The following is a 14,324-nucleotide window of genomic DNA, read 5'->3' on the forward strand; positions in this document are numbered from 1 at the left end:
CTCCTGATGGCCAGTCAGCAACTTGCGAATTATGTGATACAGTGCTTCGAACACATAATTCTACAAGTACCTTAGTACAGCATTTAAAAAGAGTACATGATTTAACGCCATCACAAAAACATGTAACACAACAGCATGATTATAAAGAACAGTGAGTATTGGTATTAATATTTAGTTTTCAATTTAATTATTTAACGTTTTTGTGTACACTATGTATATATATATTATACACACATGTATATGTATATAATATACTATTTTTAATACAGCACAGATACAGATGACCCAATCGAAGGATCTTCTTTCTCTGATACAAGCGTCAGTACTTCTTCCACTAATTCGGCCACTATACCACGAAAACGTGCAGGTGGGATTACATCTGTTAGCAAGGAACGCAGCGAGAAGATTACACGGGCACTAGTTAAATTAATCGCATTTAACCGACTGCCTTTTAGTTTTTCTTCTAGTCCTGCTTTCAAAACATTTATGAAAGAAATCGAGCCTGGATACAAATAGCGTACTAGACTATCTTTTTAAAAAGCCCGAAAACACGCATTTAACTTCGGCAGCTCAGCAGATCCAACTGTATCTTTGTGAGCCACAAATTGATATTAATATGAATCCCCTTCAATGGTGGAAATCACATGAAAAGAAATTTCCACAGTTGGCTCTGTTGGCGAAGAAATATTTATGTATTCCCGCGACATCCGTTGCGTCAGAGCGAATTTTTTCAACTGCGGGTAATATCGTTTCGCCACAACGGAGCTGCATGGCCTCTGAGAATGTTTCGACAAATGTTTTTATTTTTCAAAACAAATTTTTATTAGAGCAATAAAGCCAAGTATTTTTTTTTTTACAAAAAATATTTAGTTTTATTTAGTTTTATTTAGTTTTTATTTTAGTTTTTTTTTAATTTTCTATTTAGTTTAAAAATAATTTTGTTAACGAATTGTTAATTGTTAATTGTCTTAACAATTTTTATATAGATTAAAAGCAAAATGTGTTGGACATCTAATTGATGAATTTTCGAAAATATTTCGAAAAACAGCGATTAAAGTTTCAGTGACAGTATATAACACAATTTAAATCTCTGACGTAATAAAATATTGTAACTTGGTAAATGTTTCAAATTGTAACAAGCGTTTTATTTTAAAAATATTATAAAATGTTCAACCTTTAAAAAAATTGATTTTTTGAAAGTTTAAAAGTGATCTCCACTCTTAAAAACTATACATTAGCCAACGCGCGCTATTCTCGCTATATATATGTACACATACGAATTTTGCGATAAACAAATATAAATAACTATTCTTGAACTCAACAACTATTCTTAATATAAATATATATATATTTGAATAAGATATATAATTGCCAATTGCAATATTAATCTTTTAAGTGATAGATATACTTCAAACAATTATAGCATATTGAGGACAAATATCGCAGTATGCGTTATTTGATAATTTCAGAACGAGAAATATTTCCGAAAACTCGTTTCATGTTTCAATAAGAACGGCTTAATTTTTTATTTAAAACTTTTCCATTTTAAACATGTAATAATTCATGTTATAATATTTCAAGATTGTAATTTAGGAATAATTACACATTTTTTTAGTATATATATTGACTAATTCTTTTTCTTTTTACAATATTTTTAGCGTCCTTTAAATGAATTCGACATTCGCACAAATATATTGTTCGAATCTTCGAATTCTTCGAAGCTTCAAAGTTTCGAATATCAAAATCCTTCGAAGCAAATTACCAGCCCTAATAATTATATACCCGAGAAAAAATACCTCTTATTTGTTCATATTAGTAAATATATAATTATATATGGTCATATAAGAAATGGAAATATAATCTTGAACAATATTATATGGTTAAATCTCTTTAAGTATAACTTTATATAGTCATATATGATTTTATATACTAGTATATTATCATGTAGGATCATGTAAAATTATATTTATAAGGTTAAAGATAATCATATATGAATATACTTTATAATGGATCTATCCATATAAATTTGTATAACAAATCGAAAGTAAGAGTCTTTTAATCATCATCGAAAACAAGGCGTGGCGTTCCTGCAGAGTCAAATCTCGATCATTTTTGCATTGTTTATAAAAGCAAAGGATGATCTCTTGTTAATATTGCATAGCACGGTGAGATAAACGATACGCCAGTCGATAATAAGTGACCTCCGGGTTATGACATGATAGGAAGGAACACGTGTAACTCATTTTATAAAGTTATTATTTCTATATTTTTTAAATTTGTAATTCGGTGAGAAATCCCGTTACGGTAATCACGTAGTGTTCCGCTGCTTTAGGCGGGTCTGCCTTTATTGTGGCCAAATTAGCAAAAAACTCGACAAAATTCTAGAAAGATCCGAGTTGACGCAACTATGGCATATCTATAAGTCTGAACTAATCTGTCTAGTTAAAAAAAAAAACATGAACAAAGTAAAATGATATTACTCCGCTGACTATATTACATCTCACTAATCGTTACGTTTGCCCAGTTCTTTCCAGATGTAGCCAGATGAACGAAATTATATTTTGAAATCGGCTGATACCAGAGATACTCACCTGAAAGTCAGCGTTGTTCACTCGTTGCTTTTCACGCGCGTGTCGTTTAAACTATTCATTTCCCCCTTTGATAAACGTGAGAACGCCCTAATCACGTGGGGAGATTGTTTGTGTCCCTCCCACTGGCGGATGTTGTCTCTATACAATCGCGCGCATTGCTCATATAAAAATCGCAATTGTGCGTTACTATTGCGCACAACAGTCGCGACTACGAAAGCATTTCGGACTCGACGACGACTCTCGGTCTCTTCTGCCCTGATCGACACCCCCGGCGGCGGCAACGAGGCGATTCCTCGAAACGAGACTTCGTGACGTGGTAAGAGAAGCAGAGCGAACTGTGTGGTAGGGACTTGAAACTAGTAGAAGTTGTTTTGATCTCTTTCGACGGACATATCGCGGAGGTCTCCTGCCGTAGTAACACGGTCGACGTCAACGTGGACGCTTTACGTGCCTCCGTCGTCTTCGGCCACTCGAGTCTCCGAGTCCCGTCCATCCAAATCCCGACGGCGCGCGCCGTATATCCGTCGCGAAGACCATCGGGCCACGCCGCCACCTGTCACCTCCCTCGATCCCGTTACCGCAGATATTCCACCGCGTGGAAAACCGATATTCGCATCTTTAAAAATTTCTCGTGCGCATCCTGCGAGAGATTCGGGAGAGGTTCCTCGCGTCGCCGTCGAACGGGACGGTAGCGAAATTCGGAAATAATATTTGATCCCGCTCGAGGGGGTTCTCGAGGCTTCATTGCTGTCTTTCGCGGAAACGTTACTTCGCGAAAAGAAATTTGCGGATCACGAAGTAGCTCTCACGCTCCTAGCGCGAGGAATCCGCCACGAGGATATATAGATGAGAAGTATCAATTCCTCGAAAAGGAATTTGAAGGGGTGAGTTTTATTGATCCCTGCCAGATTTGTCGTTACATTTCCGAGTGCCGCGGGAAAATTCTCGTACTTATTTTCTTACAACATCCCCAAAGAAATTTGCGTTCCTATTTTTGCCATATATTAGAGTGATTGTGATAGTCACTCCAAAAGAGAGGGTTGTCACTATAATTTGAGTAAATGCACACACAAAGTAGAAGTGAATTTTTTACTGAAATTTTTAGAATGGCTACTCTACCGGAGTGATACGATCTCACTCTAAAGCTGTTGTGAATCACGATTCACTAAAGATCGACTGATAAATGACCCTAACAGAGTGAAATTTTCTACTCAAAATTGTGACATAACCCACTCACTCCTATAAACACTGATTTACTATTATTACACTGTTGGAAAATTTGTGTTAAATATAACATAAATCACATGTCCAAAACGGTCCACTCAAATTTTTGTGTCAGTTTAACATAATATGGATGTGTTAAATGGTAACATCAATACTATGTTAAAATATTTTAACAGAAAGGAAATGTTATTCTGATTGTAATTTGAGGTTAATTATGTGTACAATTAACATAATTTTTATGTTAAAGTTAAGATTGGAAGATAAAATCAACATTCTTCTTCTGTAAATTTTACTTCTGTTATAAAGTAAAATCAACACTTTTTTTCTGTAAATTTTAACACATTTAATAAATACGTTTAAATTGTGTTACTTTAACATATTTTTTAAATTATTTTAATAATTTTACGTTTTAAATTTGTAAAGTTCAATTAACATAGAAAGCATATGTTAAATCTACACACGTATGTGTTGATTATTTTACATAAAAATTTTAACAAGGACCTTTTTTAACACAACTATATACAAAAATTTTTCAACAGTGTAGGCTGCGTTCCAAAATTCAACCTTGGTAACTAAAATCTATAATTTACGTCACGTACTCTATATAGCATTTTAGTTACCGAGGTTAAATTTTGGAACGCAGCCACTCGTAAAAAGTGCCCTTTCACTCAAAGTACGATTTCACTCCGACTTATAGAGCGCAATTTTACTCTTTCTTAGAGTGGCGAATCACTCGAAGGACACAGACACAATTTTCAATTTTCGTTACACTTGCATTTTATTCGTTTTGAGTGACATTTCACTTTTCGACTTTTAGAGAGTACTAGTACAATTTTAACACGTTAATTTTAACTGGTAGTCTTCGACAGTTTTGAAAAGGTTCGGAGCTTCGAAAAATATATTTGCGACATAAGACATAAGCGATATATAATTGCAACATTAGAAATTTTATTCAGATTTTGTCATATAATTTTATAAATATGTACCTATTGCAATACTATTACTATTATATTAAATTTTAATAATTACATAATTTTAATTCTTCGAAGCTTTGAAGTTTGAATATCTCGAAGCCTTCGAAGCAAATCAGCAGCCCTAACTTTAACTGTTGACTGCAAGAGTTACCAATTAGATAATTTCGTTCTCGACGTTATTTTTATAACAGCATGTTTTTCAATGTGTTACTTAATTATATTTATTCGTCATTAAAACTCACAATAAAATTCTTATTTTTCCTTATAAAAATAGAATCGGTGAATAGCTGGTGAATAGCATCCATTTATAGATCGCCCACCAAGAGTCAACTCATATTTGGCAATCATCAACGTATTAAATTATCCAAACATATCCAAAAATGATAACGACGAAACGAATGAATAGATCGTGGTTATGACGAAGTTATAATAGATGCGTTCAACAGCTCGTTACACGCTCGCGAAAAAATTATTCGGCATTCTCGCGAATAGGAGAGCGCATATCCTTTTCTACTCCTAATCAAAGGAAAATCAAGGTTTCGCGGAAATTGAGTTTCAACATCTGAAACGCTCGTCGATAAGTTCGGTGGCGATTTTTTAGGATCATTCATTAATCAACGAGTATTATGCGTAAAGGGGAGGGGGGAGGGTGCTTATAAGTACTGTAGCAAACAGTGATAATTCCCATTGTTCCTTTCGCAAGACTAGGCTGGACCCGTTGGATTATCGTTGGTATTATTGCATTTTCCTAATTCTCTTTCTATCTTTAGTTATTTATATATTTTTGTCATTTTATATGTTTTTCATCCTATATATAGAGAGCTGTGAAGGGATTGCTTCTTTGAGCGATGCCGCAGGTTCGATCAAATCAACTTGGTTAAGAATGTTAAAACACTGCGTTTAAAAATAGTTAATTGTTAAATATCAAGTTATTTGTTAGAGAAAAAATTCAATGTACCAAATATCTAATTGGTAACATTAATAATTAAAGAAGCGATCCCTTAATTGCTTTCAATAGCTACGACGGTTTATATGTAAGAGCTCATTTTCTCTTTAACGAGATTTCTTTTATTTTATATATTATATGCATATACTTATTAAATTATATATTTATTTCCTTGATATTCTTTAATCTTATACATATATTCTTATCTTAGACGATTTTTGCGACTTAAATTTCAGTAAGGGTTATCAGTATATACGATAAAAATTTACACGTGCGATAGATAGGAAAATTTGGACATGGCATAATCTACACGCTAAGATAAATATTTATTACTAGTTACGAAATCGTGCTTCACTGATTACGGTTTCCTTTACGATATACATTACGATAGTAGGGATATATTCTCAGTTAATTAGTCCTGTTTTTTTGCGCTCTCGGTAGTAACAAGTATATAAAGTCGACATCCGATCCGTCGGCGTCGAGGAGGCGTAAAAGCCCCTCACAGCATGCGTTCCCACTGTGAAATCTTTGAGTGAAGTTTAGGTAAGGGCATGTGCGTAATATATCTGTGCACGATTGTGTACATAGCGCAGAGTATATACGTATGTGTATACAGTGTGGAGAGTGACGAATAAACGATTAAACACTGACAATGCCTCGTGTGGCATACGCGGAAGCGGCGCGTTTTGACTCTAATCGCGGCGATGAGAAGGTCGTTACTCAAATTAAGGGAACAGCGAACCACGGCGCGGCGTCGCGAGACCCCGTATAATCCTTCGGTTGAGTCTGTCGAGCGGTCTACTTAGATAGCGCGGCCGACAGCGGCCAGTAGCGGGATTCTGTAACTCCTTATGAAGGGTTGCTCAAATCAATATGATAAGAATTAGTTTAAATTTAAGAGGATATTCGTTTATATATAGAAATCTTGAATTATTGAAGTTATACTCTTATACACGGGCGACATAGCAAAAATGTTGACAGCTGTAATGTAACTCTCAAAGGCATATTAAAAATAAAATTGTAAAAATAAAACAGCTTATTGTAGCTGTTTCGCGTAAAGCTATCGAGCACGCTACGGAGGGCGTGCATTTCAGTCGGGCAACGTCAAATTTGAGTCGGCCCTGATAAATGGGCGGATTGGAATTGCGTGAATTTTTCATTTTCATTCATTTACAAATTACGAGTATCTTAAAGAGGTTCGATCATTACTTGTGAGTCAAAAATGCGACTAAAATAAATGTCATTACAGCGATCCCGAATTATATGCAATATTAGTATAATGAATTGTGGATGCTACTTACGTGCTATATTCTTCGTCAATTTATTAATGTATAGAATATTAATAAATATATGTCGGGGTATGAGAGCGTCAACGACCGGGAATCGCTTATTCTATGCCGGGACCTGAACTTTGTGACGATAAAGCCTTCAATCCACACGGTAAAGTCCGATTTTTAAAGTCTTTATGATTTTTAACATCTTACTTGATGTTTCATCTATCAACTGTTAATTTTTCAAAATCCTAAGATGGCTAAGTACTAAACCAGTAATAATCTACCTCGGAGCGACTTTCTCCATGAGGGTATATAGGCTAAAAATGGTCAACTTCTGAATAATATTACAAAAAAACTATACGGTCAATATTGCTCTAGTTTTGCGATTATTTGTGTAAAGTGTTTATGTAAATCATATAAAAAAATTAAGGCTCTACCGTGGCTTTCGAGTATAGAAAGCTTATTGTCACAAAGTGACCGGTTCTAACCTATAATGTTGGCAAAATAAGCAATTCCCGAGTCGTTGACGCTCTCATACCCCAGTATATGTTTGTTAATATTCTATACACTAATAATTGACGAAGAATAGGTAAAACAATTATTTTTTAATAACGTTTTGCATAAAAATTTATAATAAATTTTTATATTTTTCTCTTAAAAAACAATTATTAAAATGTATCCTATTATTTTTCAGGATTGGATGTACGTATATGTATTGAAAATGCAGTGTGGCGGATTAACCCCGGGGGGGGGGTGGCGGTTCAACCCCGGCTTTTTTGAGATTTCAATTTTTGCACTGTTGTCGTTTTTGCTCCATACCGGTTAAACAAAGCGACGTAGATAAAAATTTCCTAAATAAATTTTGTAGCTAAAGGTTCACTCTTTACAATGGTATACAATATTTAACTTAAATTATTTATTTTGTTGTTAAAAATCGGCACCGAAAAAAAAACTGGCGGTTTAGCCCCGGTCTCCCCTAATGACATTTATTTCAATCGCATTTTTGACTCACAAGTAATGATCAAACCTCCTTAAATGTATGGATTTGTCCGTCATTGAGATTAAGGGGGGAGGGTCAAGTGAATGACAATTAAATTTTGCGATTTTTTTTAAGAGAATAATAAATTGATTGTTTTGAAAATTAGTGCATATTTTTATTTAGTATTTAAACTACACACATAAATTTTTTTATGTAAAAATAATGAAAACATGCACTAATTTTCAAAACAATCGATTTATTATTCTCTTCAAAAAAATTTTTTTTTACTTGACCCTCCCTCCTTATTATCTTAGGTGAAGAAATAGACACTTATTGTAAGATATATATCAATCCGAATATATTTAGAGAAAGGAAAAGACGGATTTTTCCATTATTGATGGTCAAGGGATTAATTCGTTACTATCGGATAAGAGATGTCTTCTGTAAGAAAAAAAATAATAGGGAAACCAATAAGTACATATAACTTTAATTAATTACTCGACAATTATGCAAACAATCGTCTTCAACTTTGGCACGGACGACAGATTTCCGTAGACGAATATCCTCTATAAATTTGAACTAATTCTTAACATATTGATTTGAGCAACCATTGCACCCTCCTATTGCACGACAGTCGTTACGCCGGGGTAGTGTTCAAAAACGTCACCCGAGTGCACACGAGTATACTACCTTCTCTTTCTGATAGAAATCTCAGCGAGTTAGAAGGAGAAGGGAGTATACCCGTGTATACCCGGGTGACGTTTCAGAACGCAACTTTGATGGATTTCCAGCAAGCGACACAAGTCGACACAAGTGTCGTTTTTGTTACTCGTTGTAGAAAAGAAAAATAGAACGACGTTTGTGTCGACTTGTGTCGCTTGCTGGAAAGCTCCCATTATATATATGGTAAAAAAACTGCGTAACAAAACTGTCATTAAGAATTAAGTTACAGAGTCCCGTCACCAATCCTGTTGATTAGGCTGTATCAATAGGCCTATTCTCTCTAGCTGAACTTCTTTCACGGTTCATATATTTTTCTTTTCACATTGGAGAGAAAAAGAGAAAAGGTGAACTATGCAAGAATTCAGCTAAATGAACAGACCTACCAGAGTTGGAAAATTTGTGTTAATTATAACATAAATCACATGTCCCAAACGGTTTACTTAAACTTTTGTATTAATTTAACATAGATGTGTTAAATGGTAACACCGATACTACGTTAATATTTCAACAGAAAAAAAATGTAATTTTGATCGTAATTTGAAGTTAATTGTGTGTACGATTAACATAACTTTTATGTTGAATCATCCCCACTTCCGTTATAGAGTAAAATCAACACTCTTTTTCCGTAAATTTTAACACACTTAATAAATACGTTCAAATTTTGTTGCTTTAACATATTTTTTGAATTTCTTATATTTGTTCAGTTTAATTAACATAGCAGACATATGTTAAATCTACACATGTATTATGTGTTGATTACTTTACACAAAAACTAAACGGCAGATTTTTTTAAAACAACCGCAAAGAAGTAAAGAAGTGCAAGTTTTACTCATCGCATCGCTCCGGACGATAGCGACCTTTCTTCAATATTTCTAGGGCGGAGCACAGTGACGAAGTTTCCTCTTCTAGTTCGCGATCGCTCCGTACAATAGCGACCTTTCTTCAATATTTCTCGGAGCGCAGTGCGCAGTGACGAAGCTTTCTCTTCTCATCCGCGATCTTCTGGTATAAACACGAGGTTGTTGTTGTTCGGGAAATCCCCGAGGGCCAGAGATAAGGCAGAAATTAACGTCGCTCGTGAACAAGGCGCGGGACGATTGATGCCGCTGATTTTTGCGGCCACGAGACGCCCTCGAGTCCATCGCCAGTCGCTCACGAAAAATCTCCAACATGGAGAATAATCCGCCGGAGACGCGAGCGATGTTTAAGAGCCAATGGCACTTTTTACATCAGACGATTCCCGCATGGAGAAACGATTCGCACGATTCCTTGGGCCTAACGCATCTACGGATCAAACCAAGTTCACAAATACCGTGGACACTCACATACAGAAACACGTTATATACACAATTACACTTTCCCGAGTTTAGATTACACTCTCCCGAGTTTAGATTGACATTTTCAACTTGACCGTGGTCGAATCGATCCTGGGGATCAGGCGCCATTTTTACAAACAAAAGATGCGTCGGACGAGTGTTCGGTCATAACCGTTGTCTATAGATAGCCACGAGTGAGAAAGAGAGAGAAGGGGCGGGGGGTGACCGTGGGGGTTACCGTGGCAGACACTGGTGGCGAGATAGATTCCCTGAGATCAAAAATTTTAGCGGGATTATCGCGGTTGAAGGATTCGCGAGTGACGATGACGCGATGCGACGCGACGCTTAAACTACCGCATATCAGAATGATCGTAGCGCCGTCAACTAGACGATATACAACTGTACGATAACAGCACCGCAATTATTTAATTCCGAAATTGATACGTTCATTGGCATCGTATAGGTATACGTATCATTAGGAAGAAGCATTTTGACAATAAATTTAACACACTAGAACTACCGAGAAAGCCAAAATAACCCGTTTGACATTTCTTAATAAATTATTACTCATTCTTTTAAAACACCTTGATTTCTAGAATTTTTCCTGACTTTTATTGAAATTACAGATGATTACCCAGACGGATGATTACAAGTCTGTCGAAAGCAGATTTTGCCGAGTATCTTCTACAAATTTTACTGGCAGAAAGACAACCTTGATGCCGATTCTGATATATCACATGATGTCCGACATAACGCCAACAGAAGTATAACAGATGTGCTAATATAATCAGGCAACAGATTGACTGCAGAAATCGAGCAGACCCTACTGGAATTGTTCGGCTCTGCACGGTTTCTACTGTTAATCTTCTGATATTATGTTAGCAGATTCTGCTGGCAGAACATAAACTGAATGCGGACGCAGCTGATGCCATCTGCTGCTATATGATCAAATTTGTTACCAATCTGCTAACAGATTGTCTCATTTTGCTTACTGGGTAATTTTATTAATTAGTTTCTCTTTTCCTCTTTTCTTTTCTCTAAAGATTTTTTCGGTAAAAATAAATATAGATTAATCTCCGGTAGTTCTAGTGTTAAGAAATCAACGAATGTAAAATAGAAACTATAAATTAAATAATCAGCAGATTTTAATGATTTCTGAATAACAATTATTTTTTATTGTATCTGAAAAGCGCCGAAACGAAATACTCTTTCTAAGATAAAACTTATTTCTATATCTATAATGTTAGTGTAAGATTAATATTATCAAAGATATTCGCGATATTTTAATTAGTAATGTTTTCCAAAGGACCCCTCATAAAACCACGGGAAAATGGATCCCGGTCAAACTGAAAATTCAGTATGATGTATCATGTAATTCGTGACGTCCTGATGACGAAGTCCAAAAATGAACAGAGTTTCCGAGTTACAGAGCGTCAAACATCGAAAAAGTGGGTTCGATCGGCTCATGGTAGCCCTGCTAAAAAAGTTCGATTAAATCTAATTAATATCATATTAATATCAATAAGATTAAATTATATCAAGCTCGTATGTATCAACAATAATATGAAAGGTTAACGGCCAATAACGAGCATGAAAATTGTTAAATTCAATAAAGATTTATTATTATTATACAAACACTTAATTAATTAGGAACGTTTCGGCAACACACAGAGTGCCTTCTTCAGCCAAAATTAATAAAATATAAAATTTTGCAATTTAATATTAAATTTGTCACGAGTTACAAGTTTCCACATCTAAGTAATAATAATAGGAACATCAAATAAATACTGAACAGAAAAAAATGGAATCGCTATACCTTTGTAAGGTCTTTAATTGGAAGAAGTAGTCGAATAATAAAATTCATGATTGATTCTTTAGTCGGAAGTGAAAATAAATCGAGTCAATCAACGATGTAAGCTCGTCACAAGCAAGAGTCAAAACTTATAGCGAATTCGATTGGACGCACCAGTGCGCACTCAGTGCACATTAACGCCGTCGTACACAAATCAACGTAAAGTGTATGTTTAATATAAATGGATTAAGTCAAGAAATCCTCAATATTTTTTATTGTACTATTTAGTAAAATATGTATTAGGCATTTTATCAGTCGAAATATTGGGTTGGCCGTGCGGTTATATTTATAAGTAACATTTATAAGTAAAACACCGCACGGACTTATTGGCCAACCTATTATTTGCATTTTACTTTAAATATTATAGATTAAATCAGTGTACAACAGCTTTAATGTGCACTGAGTGCGCACTGGTGTGTCCAACCGAATTTGCTATTAATCTCTTTTCTTATATGCTTAGTATGTATATTCGTATAGAATTCATTTACATTTCCTTCTCACAAGTCTCTTTCAATTTACAGTATATACACTTTTAATTTTGTTCATTTGACTCTTGCTTGTGACAAGCTTACATCGTTGATTGACTCAATTTATTTTCACTTCCGACTTAAGAATTAATCATGAATTTTATTATTCGACTACATTTTCCAATTAAGGACCTCACAAATGTACAGCGATTCCAATTTTTTCTGTTCAGTATTTATTTGATGTTCCTATAATTATTACTTGGATGTGGAAACTTTTAACTCGTGACGAATTTAATATTGAATTGCGACATTTTATATTTTATTAATTTTAGATGAAGAAGGCACTGTGTTGCCGAAACATTCCTAGTAAATTAAGTGTTTGTAATAATAAATCTTTATTAAATTTAACAACTTTCATGCTCGTTATTGGCCGTTAACCTTTCGTATCAATAAGATTCTAAAGGTTTTATGACATTCCGTTGGCCTAGTCAGAATAATCCAAAAAGAAACTATTAGATAAACAGATTCAATCAAACAGTCAAAATAAACTGGTATTAAGTAGGTTCGGATGCTTCATCGAGGGGACTAGTTAAGGTTCTAAGGAAAACTTGGAAACAGCGCACTAGCGTTTGAAGTAGTAGAAGTGGGTTCCCAGGTAGCAAAAACATATATTTATTAGTAGTTATCAGGAATTTACAATAGAGTATTCTATAGGTTTCAATAGGTATTAATAGATACTTATAGATATTAATAGGCAATACTTCTATAAGTACAAATAGGTATCGAATGGGATTTACTAGGAATTCGCAATAAAGCAGGTCTATAAATTCCTGAATGTTTTAACGGAAACCATAATTTTTAAGGAGTTTTACAGGGATTTTTATAGATATTAATAAATACTTATAGGTGTTAATCTATATATATATATATAGACAAATGTCCTGACTGACTCATCAACGCCCAGCCCAAACCCCAGAACCTAGAAACATTAAATTTGGGTAGTGTATTCCTCTCATGACGTAACCACCCACTAAGAAGGGATTTTTCGAAATTCGACCTCTAACGGGATGAAAAGGGGTAAAACGTGTTTCACAGATACCGTGCTTCTCTACGTGCTTCGCTACGGTATCCGTGAAAAGATATATCGTTCTCATAATGTCCAGATCACATGCGTATCTCGAGCCATTATTTTCTCGATACAAAATTTGACGTAAATTTCAGCGCTGATGTTAAAGGTCTGTAACTTTCACTTCTGGACATGAGTTCCAAAGCAGACGGTCCTAATATTGAAAATTTGTCATCCGTGGAATTTTTATTCCTGGACAAAAGTTCCAAAGCACGTGGTCCTAATATCGAAGGTTTTAGGTCGCTCATGGTACTTTCTGTACTTTCATCCTTGGACACAAGTTCCAAAGTACGATGTCCTAATATTAAGATCCTATCGGTCTTAGCTGGTGTGAGAGATGTAAAAAAATGTTATCCGTCACCTTAATGGTGATACGAAAAGAAACAACCATTCACAACTATCGCCAGTGTCCAAAGGGCTTCTTCTTTGATTTGATAAAAGGATATCAACGTGAGCTGGATAGCTTAAATGGTGAAGAGCATTCGCCCGGAATGCGAAAGATCCGGGTTCAATTCCCGGTCCAGTCGATCGCGCTTGATATTTTTCTCGTTTCTAAACGACACACTTCTTCGTCGCGATGCGACTCGTTTATGGACGACTCCGCTTTTGTAATACTTGGCGTTCTGATCACTTAATCATTTTATAGCGTTTTCAAACTATGTTAAATCAGTTTTTATTATATTTGACTGGAAATTATCCCAGTCACCTATCCGAGTAGTAACTGCGCTCAACGTTGCTTGACATCGACGATCGAATGGACTAGTGGGGACCCTCTGACTCTAACACTTCCTTCTTGCTTATACTTGTATATAACACATTTTTATAGTAATAAAATCCAAAATTAAGCGACCC

At 35.0% G+C, this 14,324-nt stretch overlaps 1 protein-coding gene across 3 annotated transcripts in view; it reads left to right on the forward strand.

Moving 5' to 3' along the window:
• The window catches only part of LOC112452037, a 32,717-nt gene that overhangs the window by 8,819 nt on the left and 9,574 nt on the right, over positions 1-14,324 (forward strand). Inside the window, exons 1-2 of one of the 3 annotated variants that reach the window (XM_025012040.1) lie at positions 10,513-10,791; positions 10,910-11,022. The exons of 1 other annotated variant lie outside the window; for it this stretch is intronic. In XM_025012040.1, coding sequence (XP_024867808.1) covers positions 10,654-10,791; positions 10,910-11,022 — 251 coding nt within the window. In that variant the 5' untranslated portion in view covers positions 10,513-10,653. Of the gene's footprint in view, positions 1-2,969; positions 3,476-10,512; positions 10,792-10,909; positions 11,023-14,324 lie in introns of those variants that run through there. One more of the 3 variants, XM_025012042.1, reaches the window with a different exon arrangement.

This window comes from Temnothorax curvispinosus, unplaced genomic scaffold (genome assembly GCF_003070985.1).
Source record: "Temnothorax curvispinosus isolate PA1 unplaced genomic scaffold, ASM307098v1 QBEX01002882.1, whole genome shotgun sequence".
Lineage (NCBI taxonomy): Eukaryota > Metazoa > Arthropoda > Insecta > Hymenoptera > Formicidae > Temnothorax > Temnothorax curvispinosus.